A 13,198-nucleotide genomic window follows, 5' to 3' on the forward strand; every position below is an offset into this window, starting at 1 on the left:
TGCCTAGGGAATCTAAACTGGAGAGAGAGATGTAAAGATATGAGGGAGGTGAAGCACAGTGATAAATGTCTAGGGGCGTACTCAGGAAGAAACTGAAAGGAGATGCTACAGAAATACAGTCTCTGTGGATACTGAATTCTCAGGAATCACAGAGGTAGCTGTGGAGAGAGTGAGAGTGAGTCAGGACAAAGCCCTTCATGGAAAAAAGGGACCAAGAGGGTGAGGTGGGGATGACAGCAGCTAGGAGGGTTAGGGGGCAAAGCTGCAGTCAAAACTGAGGATGATGTCATTTAATCCACAACATCTCCCACAGGGAAGGTATTCTTTTTTTTTTTTTTTTAAGATTTATTTAGTTTTGGCTGCCCTGGGTCTACGTTGCTGTGCACGGGCTTTCTCTTGTTGTGGTATGCAGTTTTCTCATTGCTGTGGCTTCTCTTGTTGCTGAGCACGGGTTCTAGAGCACAGGCACAGTAGTTGTGGGCACTGGCTTTGTTGCTCAGAGGGAATGTGTGCACTTTCCAGATCAGGGATGGTACCTGTGTCTCCTGCACTGGCTGGTGGACTCGTAGGCACCAGACCAACAAAAATCCCCCACAGATGAGGGTTGCAACACATGCATTATAGATGATGACACCAAGCAGTATGAGGCTAAATAGCTGGCCAAGGTCTCTCAGCAGAGATTGAAATCTTAAACCAGTTAAAAATTAAGAGTAGCCATGATGTGAGAAGGAATTGTTCTGCCTCTGGTTTCCACACACTGCCAGGGACAGCCTACCCAAAAGGGCCTTTCTCTCCAATGTTTTCCCTTCGCTACACTGGGGGAGCTCACTCTGAATATTCCATACAAAGACTAATTAAGGGCAAGGGTCGTAGAGTCTCCAGAGCTCCATCTTTTCTCCTAAACACCAAGAGTAGTTGATTCCCTGGTTTCCTCTTCAGTAAGAGGCTCAACACCCTTTCTCATTCTCTACAACTGCTCTGCCCTTTATAACCAGGGAGGACGTTTTTGCTGCCACCACCAGCTCATCCTGATTTGCCATTGCCACAAGGGTCAGGCCCTTGCCTCGTCTACACCTCCTTACAGGGTTCTCTAGGAACCCACATCCTCACCTCTGCTTTCTAGGACTTGGGGAGGATTTCAACGCTTCCCAGGACTTAGGCAGTGCCGGGATCAGCAGCTCTGCCCGTGGCAAAGGTCATGAGGAGGGAAGCTCAGCATTCGCAAAGGCGGAATCGAGCCTCAGGAGTCCCCCTGGAAATTCTCGAGTATCTACCCCCAAAACCAGAGTCTGCCTACTTTATGCTTTGTGCTCTCACCTACACCTCTGACTTTACCGGGGGCTGTCCCCCACTACCTCTGTCTGAAAAAAAGAGTTAACTTACAGCTCCAGTTAATAAAGTTCCTGGGTGTGATAGTGTTTCAACCTACAAACTCCTTTGGAAGTCCTCTAGCCTGCCTGAATAGGTTTTTCCGGCCACATGTGATTGCTCAGAGCCTCCCAGCTGTCAGAGGCATGAGATGTTCTAAACTGTCTAAATACAGGTTCCTTTGAGCAGTTAAAAGATTGATTAGAAATTGTATTGGTGAAGGGTTTTTCACTTGTTGGGCCAATGTTTGCTGCTAAGTCTCCATATCCCTTACCTGCTGTGTCCCTGGCAGTGTATTGATTGACATAATTGGTGTAAGTAGCAGCTTTAATGTTTGTAACCTTGGACCCTTGAGTTAATTCTTTTTCTTGTTATAGCCCACCACACCTTTGCCCTGTAGGAATGCAACTTTATCTAATGCTTTTGGAGGGTGGCGCCTGACTAATCACCTTTAGAGAAAAATAAGTTTTCTGAAGAAAGGGTCTTAAAATGTTAACAGGCCTCTGGGCCAGAAGATGATGCAAATCACCTAAACTTTTGCATATGATAAGTTTGCAGGAAGAAAGCCTGGCTTACTGCATGACTCTACCCCTTCCCCCATTATCCTCTATGCATAACTTAAGGTATAAAAACTACTTTGGAAAATGAAGTGTGGGCCTTGTTCACCGAAGCTTGGTCCCCCATGTCGTTCTTTCTCTCACCTTTCTGGCTGAATTATTCAGCCTCTTTTCTCCACTGAATTTCCTCACTGAGCTATCCTCATTTCAGCCTCTTTTCTCCACTGAATTTCCTCACTGAGCTATCCTTATTCTATTACTCTTTATATCCTTAATTAACATTTAATTAAGCAATTGTTTCCTGATCCTCGCCGACGCCGTCCCCGCTTCGAATTCCCTGGATCCACCGGGGCTGGACCCTGGCAAGGGAGCTTCATACTCCCAAGACATTCTATTCATTCTCCTGCTAAACAGAAGGAAGCATGCACCCCAGTTCTTCTGCCCTATGGTTACTGCTCTGATCTCAAGCACCCATTTCAGAAATCAACAGTCGTGTCACTTGGTCTTTCTTGCATCCCGCCATGGCCACTTCAAACCTGGAGAATCCAGAGCAGGAGCAAGAAACCAACTTCTCACCTGGAAACTGAAGGTCTAAATATACTTGCCACAGAATAAGACACAAAGGTGGGCGTAGTACACACCACACTTTAAAAAATGGTCCTACAGATGAGGAGCACATTCTGGAATCCCAAATCATGTGTAGGGACACATTATAGAACATTATTTCAGACAGAGTTGTGTCCCGGGTCTTGAGAGTAATTTTGGCATTCATCTTTGTATATGTGTCTAAGTATGTCTGAGCTATGTGTTTGGAAATTCATGTGTACCTGTGGTAAAGATGTCTGTGCAGTTTTATCCTTCTGTGCCTGTTTTCAGAGTTTGGCATCTTTGGTTTGGCTTGCCTGTCTTTACTAGTGTGTGGCTATGTAATCACAGAATTAGGTGATTTTAATTTTATAACTCTACATCTCTAGAACCAGTGGTCTATACACCTGAATGTTGTCTCTTGCATTTATTTATGTCCAGTACATCTATAAAATTATTTAGACTTTAAGGTCAGTCCTTGCCTTGTCTTTGTCTTTTATCTTTCACTATCCCTAGCATATTAGAGCCTGGTTCATGAAAAAAGGAAGGACCTTTCAATTAGTCAGATTTGTGTTGAAATCCAGATAAGCATTTACAAACCATGTGACCCTAGGCCTATTATTTAATCTCAATTACCTTCTTTTTTTGCTGTATAAAATAGAAGTAGTAACCAATTTTCAGATGACTAAGATTAGGATTAATATATGAAAAGCGATATAAATTTATACCCCAGTCTGTCTTTACCTTGCGTAGTACCCTCAAAAAATCTGTTTTCTGATGTAAAATAAGGATAATAGTTACCATGTATTAAAATCCTATTATGCTGTCAGGCTGCAGTGCTGGAGACTCTGGGTTCAGTCCTTGGGTGGGGAAGATCACCTGGAGAAAGGAATGGCCCCCCAGTCCAGTATTCTCACCTGGATGATTTGATTGTGAGAGGAGCCTTGTGGGTAATACAGGGTTGCTTCATTAGTCTGACTCATGCTGTCTTCCTGTGAGTTAGCGGAGGTCTCTGCAATGGTTGGATAATCATCCTATAATGGTCAGATATAAAAACATAAGAAATACATACGGCCAAATAATATTGAAAATAGGGTCACTATAATAAACGAATTAATATTATAAAATAAAAGTAAAAACACTATGAGAAGATGTTTTCTAAACAGGGTTTCTTGCTCATTCCATCTTCCAGTTGGTTCTATCTTGTTGATTGGGAAAAGAAATAAGAGTTTTTCTATGAATCAGACAGAACCAAGATAGGATGAAACTGCAACTGTCTTTGAATGTCATCTCTAATAGGCCTTCAAATTCTAATATATTCTAACATACCCAATATACACAATTTTGTCAATTACTCAATCATGCTAGAATGAAGGAATCAATCAGATAGAAATGTTCTAGTCTTCCTCCCCAATCCATCCCCAATCTTTTGCTTCTCCTACCATTTCTTTCACAGAGTGTCCCCCGCCAATGCAGGGGTATGTCATGAAGAGTAAATGGCCCTTTTTGATGCCATAATCTCCCATGATCTTCCCGTCTTCCAGTTTCTTTCCATTGCAGTTCACAATCTGATTCTTAGGGGGTATAGCGGTCTTCATCTTGATCATCTCCTTCACCTGGGTCACTAAGCTGGACCTTCGCACCTGGAGCTCATGCCTCTGCCCCCCCTCACCAGGCTCCACCAAAACCAAGGGCAGCTCCTCATCACTGGGCTTCACCACCTTCAGGGTGAGGTGGATGGTCGTCTCCTTGTCGATGCCATACGATGACAGAGTTCTCTGCGGCTTTAGGGTCTTCGAGCCCAGCTGGAGGACCTGGTCCTGCACGGGAACCCTGGTCTTAGAGCGCACATGTTCCTTGATCTTATTCACTCTGTCTCCCGGATGGGCAGGGAAGGTCATCGGTTTCCATTCCTCAGAATGGACAGTCACCTGGACAAAAAAAAGGCCAAGAGACAGCAGCCTATAATGCCTGCCCTCTTCATCACCCCTTGTGCCCCCTCCTTCATTGCTCCCACCCTTCACTGCCAGTCTGATGCTCCAGATCCTTTAAAACAAGCTGTGTCCTTCCCTTGTTTCAAACTTCTCTTTTGAAATTACCAAGTTATAATGTAAGAAAACCAGTCTTATTCTTTTGTAATCATACCTCTTATCTACCCACAAAATGTTATCAGTGATTTCCCACCTTATTTGCCTTTCTCCTATCCAGATAAAGTTTGTCTAATGTTAAAACCCAAGCATCTAAAAATGTACATCGAAGTTTATAAACACCTCTCAAAGAGAATTTCCAAAACTTGACAGGCTAATGGCAATTTCCTAGGGCTTCCTCCATGACTATGACTATTTTAGATGAAAACCCTGTTTAGGAAACATCTTCTCTATAGTGTTTGTACTTTTTTTTTTTTTTTTAAATAATGATAATTCATTTATTACAGTGTCCCTATTTTTAGTATCACTTGGCCGTATGTATTTCCTATGTTTTTATATCTACCCATTATTGAATATGATCTCTTCCTTTAACCAAATCAGGGCCCCACTCACAGAAAGTAGGGACTACATCTGAATCTTACTTTTATAATCTGAACACAGAGAATCGCACTCCTGTGCTCTCACTGGAAAGCCTCAGAGGACTTCTTTCAGGCTCCATTCAAAAATATCTTCCCAGTCCAGGTGCCACAGAGATTTCTTCACTGAATCCTCACTCTTCTGTGCTAAGCTTTGTCCTCATTGCAAGTTCTCTTTGTAGAGAATATGGTGTTACAGAAGGTAATGTATCAGGGCATTAACAACTTAGGATGCATGAATTCTGTGAACTTCTCTTTTGGGAAAACAAGAAATCTTAGGTTTAAGAACCCTGGAGGCCTGAACAGGATAAGAGAGAAAGGGACCAAGACAATATTTCCATAGTTTTAATTTAAGTCTTGCCAGTGGTGCTGAGCACAAAACCCACTCCCACTTCCTACCAAGTACCCCTACCAGTGACCAGTGTAAGCTCTTGATGCAAGAGAACTCAGGAGCCAAACAACCTGGTTTTCTTCATGGAAACTTTCTTCACATTGAGTAGGTATCAATACCCATCTCTTCCCCTTCCAGATGCATTTCCAGCATGCCCCCTTCACCTCCTAGCTTGTCTTTCATCCATTCCTGGGACTCTCTCATGTCTCAGAGGTCTTCTCACTTCCCCCAACCCGGTATCAAATCCCAACTGATAGAGGCGGTGTGGGGGGTGGCCATGTGTGCAATCATTGGAGCAGAATCAAGAGACAGAGCAAAAGACTTGTCCTCCAGTTTAAACAAGCTGGTTAGTAGGAAGTGCCCCACCAACCTGCTGTGTTTATCAAGCTTCCTTGTACTCTTGGCCCTTGCATGGTCTCCTGAATTTACTTTCACTTTTGCTATTGGAGAGTCAATAAAAATACCTCTTGCCCAAGCATTTCTTAGGTCAGCCAATCCATTTGCCCTCCTTTTTTGAAACATGGGATGATATTTTTCTGTTGAGAATTTTTCTCTGATTAACAACTGAGAAAAAGGTTAGCCTGCAGCCCTGAACCCTTACTGGCCTGAAGACCTTTAACACTTGGGGTCATTTCCTGCTGCTCTTAAGTGACCCACCCACATTAGCTGGGGACCTTCATGAGAGCAAGGGTACCCAGGAAACGACAGTGAGATTTGCTGTGGGTGATGTGACCAGGAGCAGCCTGTTCACGCTAGCCTGCAGAATATCTGAAGCACACCTGGAGGATAAATAGCCCTGCACTGAGAAGAGCCATGAGTTCCAGTCCCAGCGCTGACACTCAATGAACCTGAGCAAGTCTGTTCACCTCCCTGGATGTTGGTTTTCTGGTCTATAAAATGATATGGTTGGAGAGAATTCCTAGTGTCTTCCAGGCTCTGAAATCTTTGTTCATAAATGCCCTTTACAAAGAACTTTAGATTCCTGGATCTTGAGCTTTCTATCACTTCCTGTGCTGTCTGTGAACCTACAAATCAAACCCACTACTTGAGAACAGCCCCAAACCAACAATCCAATGCTGCCTCCCACCTTCCACAGGGAAAACAATCACTCATCCCTTTCACCCACAGTGCCTCCACTTCCTCACCTTTACTGCTGGACACTCACTAGGAGCTCTTTCCTCCCTGGCTCTTCAGATATGTATGGATTAGGACAAAAAGAGAGTACATAAACTGTGAGTGCTCAGGGAAGTTTCCGGATCACTCTGACCTCCTAACATTCCAAATGAATTGCTCTCGTTTCCCAAAGTTTCAGAACATTGCCACATCCCACTTCAAGAAAAGCATTTATTAAAAGTGCTTCAAACGTTTTCAAGTGAAAGGTCTGTAAAAATGCAAGTTGTCATCTTTTGTGTGTTTCCAGTGGTCATTTACTGTACCCTCCCTCACTGATAAATATCAGATGATCCCATTTACTCTAGGAGTTTCTATCCTGGAGAACTTGGGTTACAGAAGTGGCTACACAGAGTTCTGGGATTCAAGAGCTCATTCCAGTATTTTAACAAACTTAACATAAATCACGTATTTGAAACTCTTGTTAGACAGCTAATTGAACTGATTGTTATTTCAATTATTTTGTGGTGTAGACATACTTATTTAAACACACAGGATGAGCATGTGGAAAGAAAAGAACATAGGATGAGTATGTGGAAAGAAAAGAAAAAAGTATAAAGGAAAAGAATGTTTTATGGAATAGACTGGAAATCTTGACCTACTATTCTCCCTTCAGATAATTCTCCAAGTTCTCTGTTTAGAATACAAGTTTGTGATATCTGGTTGCTTCAGAGTAGAAAAGGTTTACCTGTGCTGATCCTGCACCCACTGTTCAATAGGATGTGGGAACTCTGAAACGTCATCAGTGGCCAGGGCAATAGGAAAAGTGAAACCCCTGCAGAAGGATAAGGATGAGGGAATGGGTCTGGAGCAAGAAAGGAGAGCTGTACAAAGCAGAATTGAATAAGCTGCGGTCATCTTAAAATTTTTATTTGTATCTAATACTTTCTTAGGTCTTAACATTATTTCTGAATAAAGAGAAGAGGGACAGTAGATGGTTAAAGCTTCTTATAATCAATGTCTCTCTTGCAGGCTTTCTCTCGCCCTAAGGCATGCAGGATCTTAGTTCTTGGAACCAGGGATTGAACCCGTGCCCCTGAAGTGGGAGCAGGAGTCAACTGCCAAGAAAGTCTATGATACAAGCACCATCCTGGTGCCAATATCTGCATTTTCTGGGGCAGCAGGGAACCTTGGCCAGAGGCTCCCGGAGGGAGAGCCCAGGCATGACATTTCCCAGGGATGATATTTGTCTGTTGATACCCCTCAGATCTGTACCACAGCCAGCCCTGAGTTGCAGATCTGTAGGTCTAGCTGCAGAGAAGGCAATGGCATCCCACTCCAGTACTCTTGCCTGGAAAATCCCTTGGACGGAGGAGCCTGGTGGGCTGCAATCCATGGGGTCGCTAAGAGTCAGACACGACTTCACTTTCACTTTTCACTTTCATGCATTGGAGAAGGAAATGGCAACCCACTCCAGTGTTCTTGCCTGGAGAATCCCAGGGACGGGGGAGCCTGGCGGGCTGCCATCTCTGGGGTCGCACAGATCAGGCACGACTGAAGCGACTTACCAGCAGCAGGTCTAGCTGCTTCCATGCATGGTTCCTTGGACTCCCTGCATGTCCTTGAACATGCCAGGCTCTCTCTGGCATGAGCTGAGAACTCATTTCAGTATTTTGAAAACCTTAACATATGTCATGTTTCCCTCTTTGAAGCTCTCACTGGAGAGTGAATCATGTTGGAAAACCTAATACTTGTTTTAGTGTGTTTTTGGGGGGAAGACATACATTCTGAAACACATGAGTGTGAAGGGGGAAGAATGCCGGATGGAATTGAGTGGAAATGTTGACCTGCTTTTTCGCCCTTCAGACAGCTCTCCAGGTCTTACTCTCCCTGTGTTTAGAAAACACGATTGTGAGCTTTAACTGAGGCACAGCCGTAAAGAGCTATCCCTAGTCCTCCGTCCAGTAGGATCCGGGGGTTCTGAAACTGCACCAGTAGGCAGGCAGAAAAGCTCAGATTAGGTTGAGGGTGATCTGGAAAGAGAAAGTCCTGTGGCAGGACAGGGATGGGGAGGGACCTGAAAAGAGTAAGGAAGACTGAACAAGGCAGCCTATTTTCAAACTTTACTTGCACTCATTTAATTTCTTAAATCTCCACACCACTTCTGGAAAGAGAAGAGGAAGTATGGATGCTTGAAACTGCTCAAAATTAAATTGTGTCTTCTCAGAGCTTTTCTGTCTTGCCCTTCTGGCTCCAGGGCCCTATGCCATGTTGGTGCCTATGTCTGCATTCTCAAGGGAAGCAGGGAACCTTGGTCAGAATGTCCAGGATGCTGAGCCCAGAAATGTCATTTGCCAGCAATGATATCTGTGTGCCAATACCTTTGAGTCCTCTGAGTTCTACCCAGAGCCCCCACCTTGAGCTGCAGATCAGTGTATCTAGCTGCTTCCATGCATGGTTCTGCGGACTTCCCTGCATCCTTGAACTTGCCTGGCTCTCTGCCACCTGGGCACTGAGCTCCCCTTTCCCTCTGACTCTACCCTCAACACCTTGGATTTATTAGAATATGCAATGTAAGCAGTATCTCCTCTAGGAAGTCCTCTCTGACTCTGTTCCACCCTCTCCCGGGTTATATGCTCATCTCCTGTCTTTTTCCAGACCCTCTGCAAACCTTCTAGAGCATGTTCTCCAGTGATAAGGTCATCTGCTTGCTTGTTCTTTACCTTTAGTCAACAGTGGAAATCTTGAGGGTCATGACTGTGTCTGAATTATCCTATACGTTCAGCACTTCCCAGGCGTGTGGACGGACACAGGATGTACTTACTAACTGGGTACCAAATGCATGGATAAGTTAATAAAAGAATGAATAAGTGAGTAGAAAAGGAAACATTTCTTGAGTATTGATACCTCAAACTATAGATGCGGCTATACTGCTGATAGTAGTTTGGTACTTGGATAAAAACAGACATATAGACCAGTGGAACAGAAACGAGAGGCCAAATGCAAGCCCGTGCATATGTGGTCAACACCTATTTCACAAGGGGGCCAAGAATGCTCAATGGGGAGAAGACAGACCTTTTAATAAATAGTGTTGGGAAAATGGGATGTCTGCATGATGAAAAACTGAAACAGATCTCAGTCCCACTCCCCCTCACAATGTCGAATGGAGTAAAGATTAAAATGTAGGATGTTTAAGCATAGAGCTCCTAGAATGAAATACAGAGGAAAAGGCCCTTGACATTGCCAGGGACTGAGGGTTTCAGGAAATGCGGAGGTGGATGTTCTGAGGGTACAAAATCTCAGGTATGAAATGATAAGTTCTGGGAATCTAATGTTCAGTGTGTTGACCAGTGGTCCGCAACCCCAGGCAATGAACAGGAACCAAACCGTGGCCTGTTAGGAGATGGGTTGCCCAGAGAAGGTGAATGGCAGGAGAAATGAAAACCATCCCCACCTTTCCCAGCTCCCTGGCCGAGGTCCCTGGAAAAATTCTCTTCCACGCAACTAGTCCCTGGTGTCAAAAAGGTTGGGGAGTGCTGGTGTTGACCATAGTTAATATGATTGTATTGGATACTTAAAAGTTGCTGTGAGAGGAGAATTTTAATTTCTCACCACCATCACAATACAAAATGTTGATTATGAGATGATGAATGTGCTAACCTTGTGGTAAACACTTTGCCATGTATAGGTATATAAGTCATAATATTATATGTTTTAAATTGACGAGCTGTTAAGTGAAAATCACTTCTCAATAAAGCTGCAAAAATATAAAATTGAAGTTAGTGGTCATGAATGCTATGTGAAATTTCTCAACACAACTATGGCCTTTTCTTCATCCACAATCAACTGAACAGATGCAGGGAAAGGCTAGGATTTTAGCTGGATTTTATCATACACCTGTATAGAATGTGTGGAAAAAAAAAAAAGTAATTATAATGACTGCCTAGGGAATCTAAACTGGAGAGAGAGATGTAAAGATATGAGGGAGGTGAAGCACAGTGATAAATGTCTAGGGGCGTACTCAGGAAGAAACTGAAAGGAGATGCTACAGAAGTACAGTCTCCGTGGATACTGAATTCTCAGGAATCACAGAGGTAGCTGTGGAGAGAGTGAGAGTGAGTCAGGACAAAACCCTTCAAGGAAAAAAGGGAGCCAAGGGGTGAGGTGGGGATGACAGCAGCTAGGAGGGTTAGGGGGCAAAGCTGCAGTCAAAACTGAGGATGATGGCATTTAATCTGCAACATCTCATATAGGGAAGGTATTCTTTTTTTTTTTTTTTTTAAGATTTGTTTAGTTTTGGCTGCCCTGGGTCTACGTTGCTGTGCACGGGCTTTCTCTTGTTGTGGTACGCAGTTTTCTCATTGCTGTGGCTTCTCTTGTTGCTGAGCACGGGTTCTAGAGCACAGGCACAGTAGTTGTGGGCACTGGCTTTGTTGCTCAGAGGGAATGTGTGCACTTTCCAGATCAGGGATGGTACCTGTGTCTCCTGCACTGGCTGGTGGACTCGTAGGCACCAGACCAACAAAAATCCCCCACAGATGAGGGTTGCAACACATGCATTATAGATGATGACACCAAGCAGTATGAGGCTAAATAGCTGGCCAAGGTCTCTCAGCAGAGATTGAAATCTTAAACCAGTTAAAAATTAAGAGTAGCCATGATGTGAGAAGGAATTGTTCTGCCTCTGGTTTCCACACACTGCCAGGGACAGCCTACCCAAAAGGGCCTTTCTCTCCAATGTTTTCCCTTTGCTACACTGGGGGAGCTCACTCTGAATATTCCATATAAAGACTAATTAAGGGCAAGGGTCATAGAGTCTCCAGAGCTCCTTCTCCTCTCCTAAACACCAGGAGTAGTTGATTCCCTGGTTTCCTCTCCAATAAGAGGCTCATCAACACCCTTTCTCATTCTCTACAACTGCTCTGCCCTTTATAACCAGGGAGGACATTTCTGCTGCCACCACCAGCTCATCCTGATTTGCCATTGCCACAAGGGTCAGGCCCTTGCCTTGTCTACACCTCCTTACAGGGTTCTCTAGGAACCCACATCCTCACCTCTGCTTTCCAGGACTTGGGGAGGATTTCAGTGCTTCCCTTCATACTCCCAAGACATTCTATTCATTCTCCTGCTAAACAGCAGGAAGCACGCACCCCAGTTCTTCTGTCCTATGGTAACTGCTCTGATCTCAAGCACCCATTTCAGAAATCAACAGTCGTGTCACTTGGTCTTTCTTGCATCCCGCCATGGCCACTTCAAACCTGGAGAATCCAGAGCAGGAGCAAGAAACCAACTTCTCACCTGGAAACTGAAGGTCTAAATATACTTGCCACAGAATAAGACACAAAGGCGGGCGTAGTACACACCACACTTTAAAAAATGGTCCTACAGATGAGGAGCACATTCTGGAATCCCAAATCATGTGTAGGGACACATTATAGAACATTATTTCAGACAGAGTTGTGTCCCGGGTCTTGAGAGTAATTTTGGCATTCATCTTTGTATATGTGTCTAAGTATGTCTGAGCTATGTGTTTGGAAATTCATGTGTACCTGTGGTAAAGATGTCTGTGCAGTTTTATCCTTCTGTGCCTGTTTTCAGAGTTTGGCATCTTTGGTTTGACTTGCCTGTCTTTACTAGTGTGTGGCTATGTAATCACAGAATTAGGTGATTTTAATTTTGTAACTTTACATCTCTAGAACCAGTGATCTATACACCTGAATGTTGTCTCTTGCATTTATTTATCTCCAGTACATCTATAAAATTATTTAGACTTTAAGGTCAGTCTTTGCCTTGTCTTTGTCTTTTATCTTTCACTATCCCTAGCATATTAGAGCCTGGTTCATGAAAAAAGGAAGGACCTTTCAATTAGTCAGATTTGTGTTGAAATCCTGATAAGCATTTACAAACCATGTGACCCTGGGCCTATTATTTAATCTCAATTACCTTGTTTTTTTGCTGTATAAAATAGAAGTAGTAACCAATTTTCAGATGACTAAGCTTAGGATTAATATATGAAAAGTGGTATAAATTTATACCCCAGTCTGTCTTTACCTTGCGTAGTACCCTCAAAAAATCTGTTTTCTGATGTAAAATAAGGATAATAGTTACCATATATTAAAATCCTGTTCTGGTGTCAGGCTGCAGTGCTGGAGACTCTGGGTTCAGTCCTTGGGTCGGGAAGATCACCTGGAGAAAGGAATGGCCCCCCAGTCCAGTATTCTCACCTGGAGGATTGGATTGCGAGAGGAGCCTTGTGGGTAATACAGGGTTGCTTCATTAGTCTGACTCATGCTGTCTTCCTGTGAGTTAGCGGAGGTCTCTGCAATGGTTTGATAATCATCCTATAATGGTCAGATATAAAAACATAAGAAATACATACAGCCAAATAATATTGAAAATAGGGTCACTATAATAAATGAATTAATATTATAAAATAAAAGTAAAAACACTATGAGAAGATGTTTTCTAGACAGGGTTTCTTGCTCATTCCATCTTCCAGTTGGTCAGTGAAGGTCTCTGTAATGGGTCAGTTCAGTCGCTCAGTCGTGGCTGACTCTTTGCAACCCCATGAATCACAGCATGCCAGGCCTCCCTGTCCGTCACCAAAACCAGAGTTTACCCACT

General features: G+C 43.6%; 1 protein-coding gene across 14 annotated transcripts in view; it reads right to left on the minus strand.

Annotated features, from left to right (window-relative positions):
- Positions 1-13,198, minus strand: part of LOC133236524 (protein C19orf12 homolog) — a 60,919-nt gene that overhangs the window by 9,989 nt on the left and 37,732 nt on the right. For 7 of the 14 annotated variants that reach the window (XM_061398596.1, XM_061398593.1, XM_061398592.1 and 4 more), the window contains 3 exons: positions 12,799-12,915; positions 3,953-4,441; positions 3,428-3,544 (listed from right to left, as the gene is read on the minus strand). In XM_061398596.1, coding sequence (XP_061254580.1) covers positions 3,428-3,544; positions 3,953-4,441; positions 12,799-12,915 — 723 coding nt within the window. The remainder of the gene's footprint in view (positions 1-3,427; positions 3,545-3,952; positions 4,442-12,798; positions 12,916-13,198) is intronic. The other 7 variants (XM_061398599.1, XM_061398603.1, XM_061398602.1 and 4 more) reach the window with 3 other exon arrangements.

The sequence above is a fragment of the Bos javanicus genome, chromosome 23 (genome assembly GCF_032452875.1).
Source record: "Bos javanicus breed banteng chromosome 23, ARS-OSU_banteng_1.0, whole genome shotgun sequence".
Classification (NCBI taxonomy): Eukaryota; Metazoa; Chordata; class Mammalia; order Artiodactyla; family Bovidae; genus Bos; species Bos javanicus.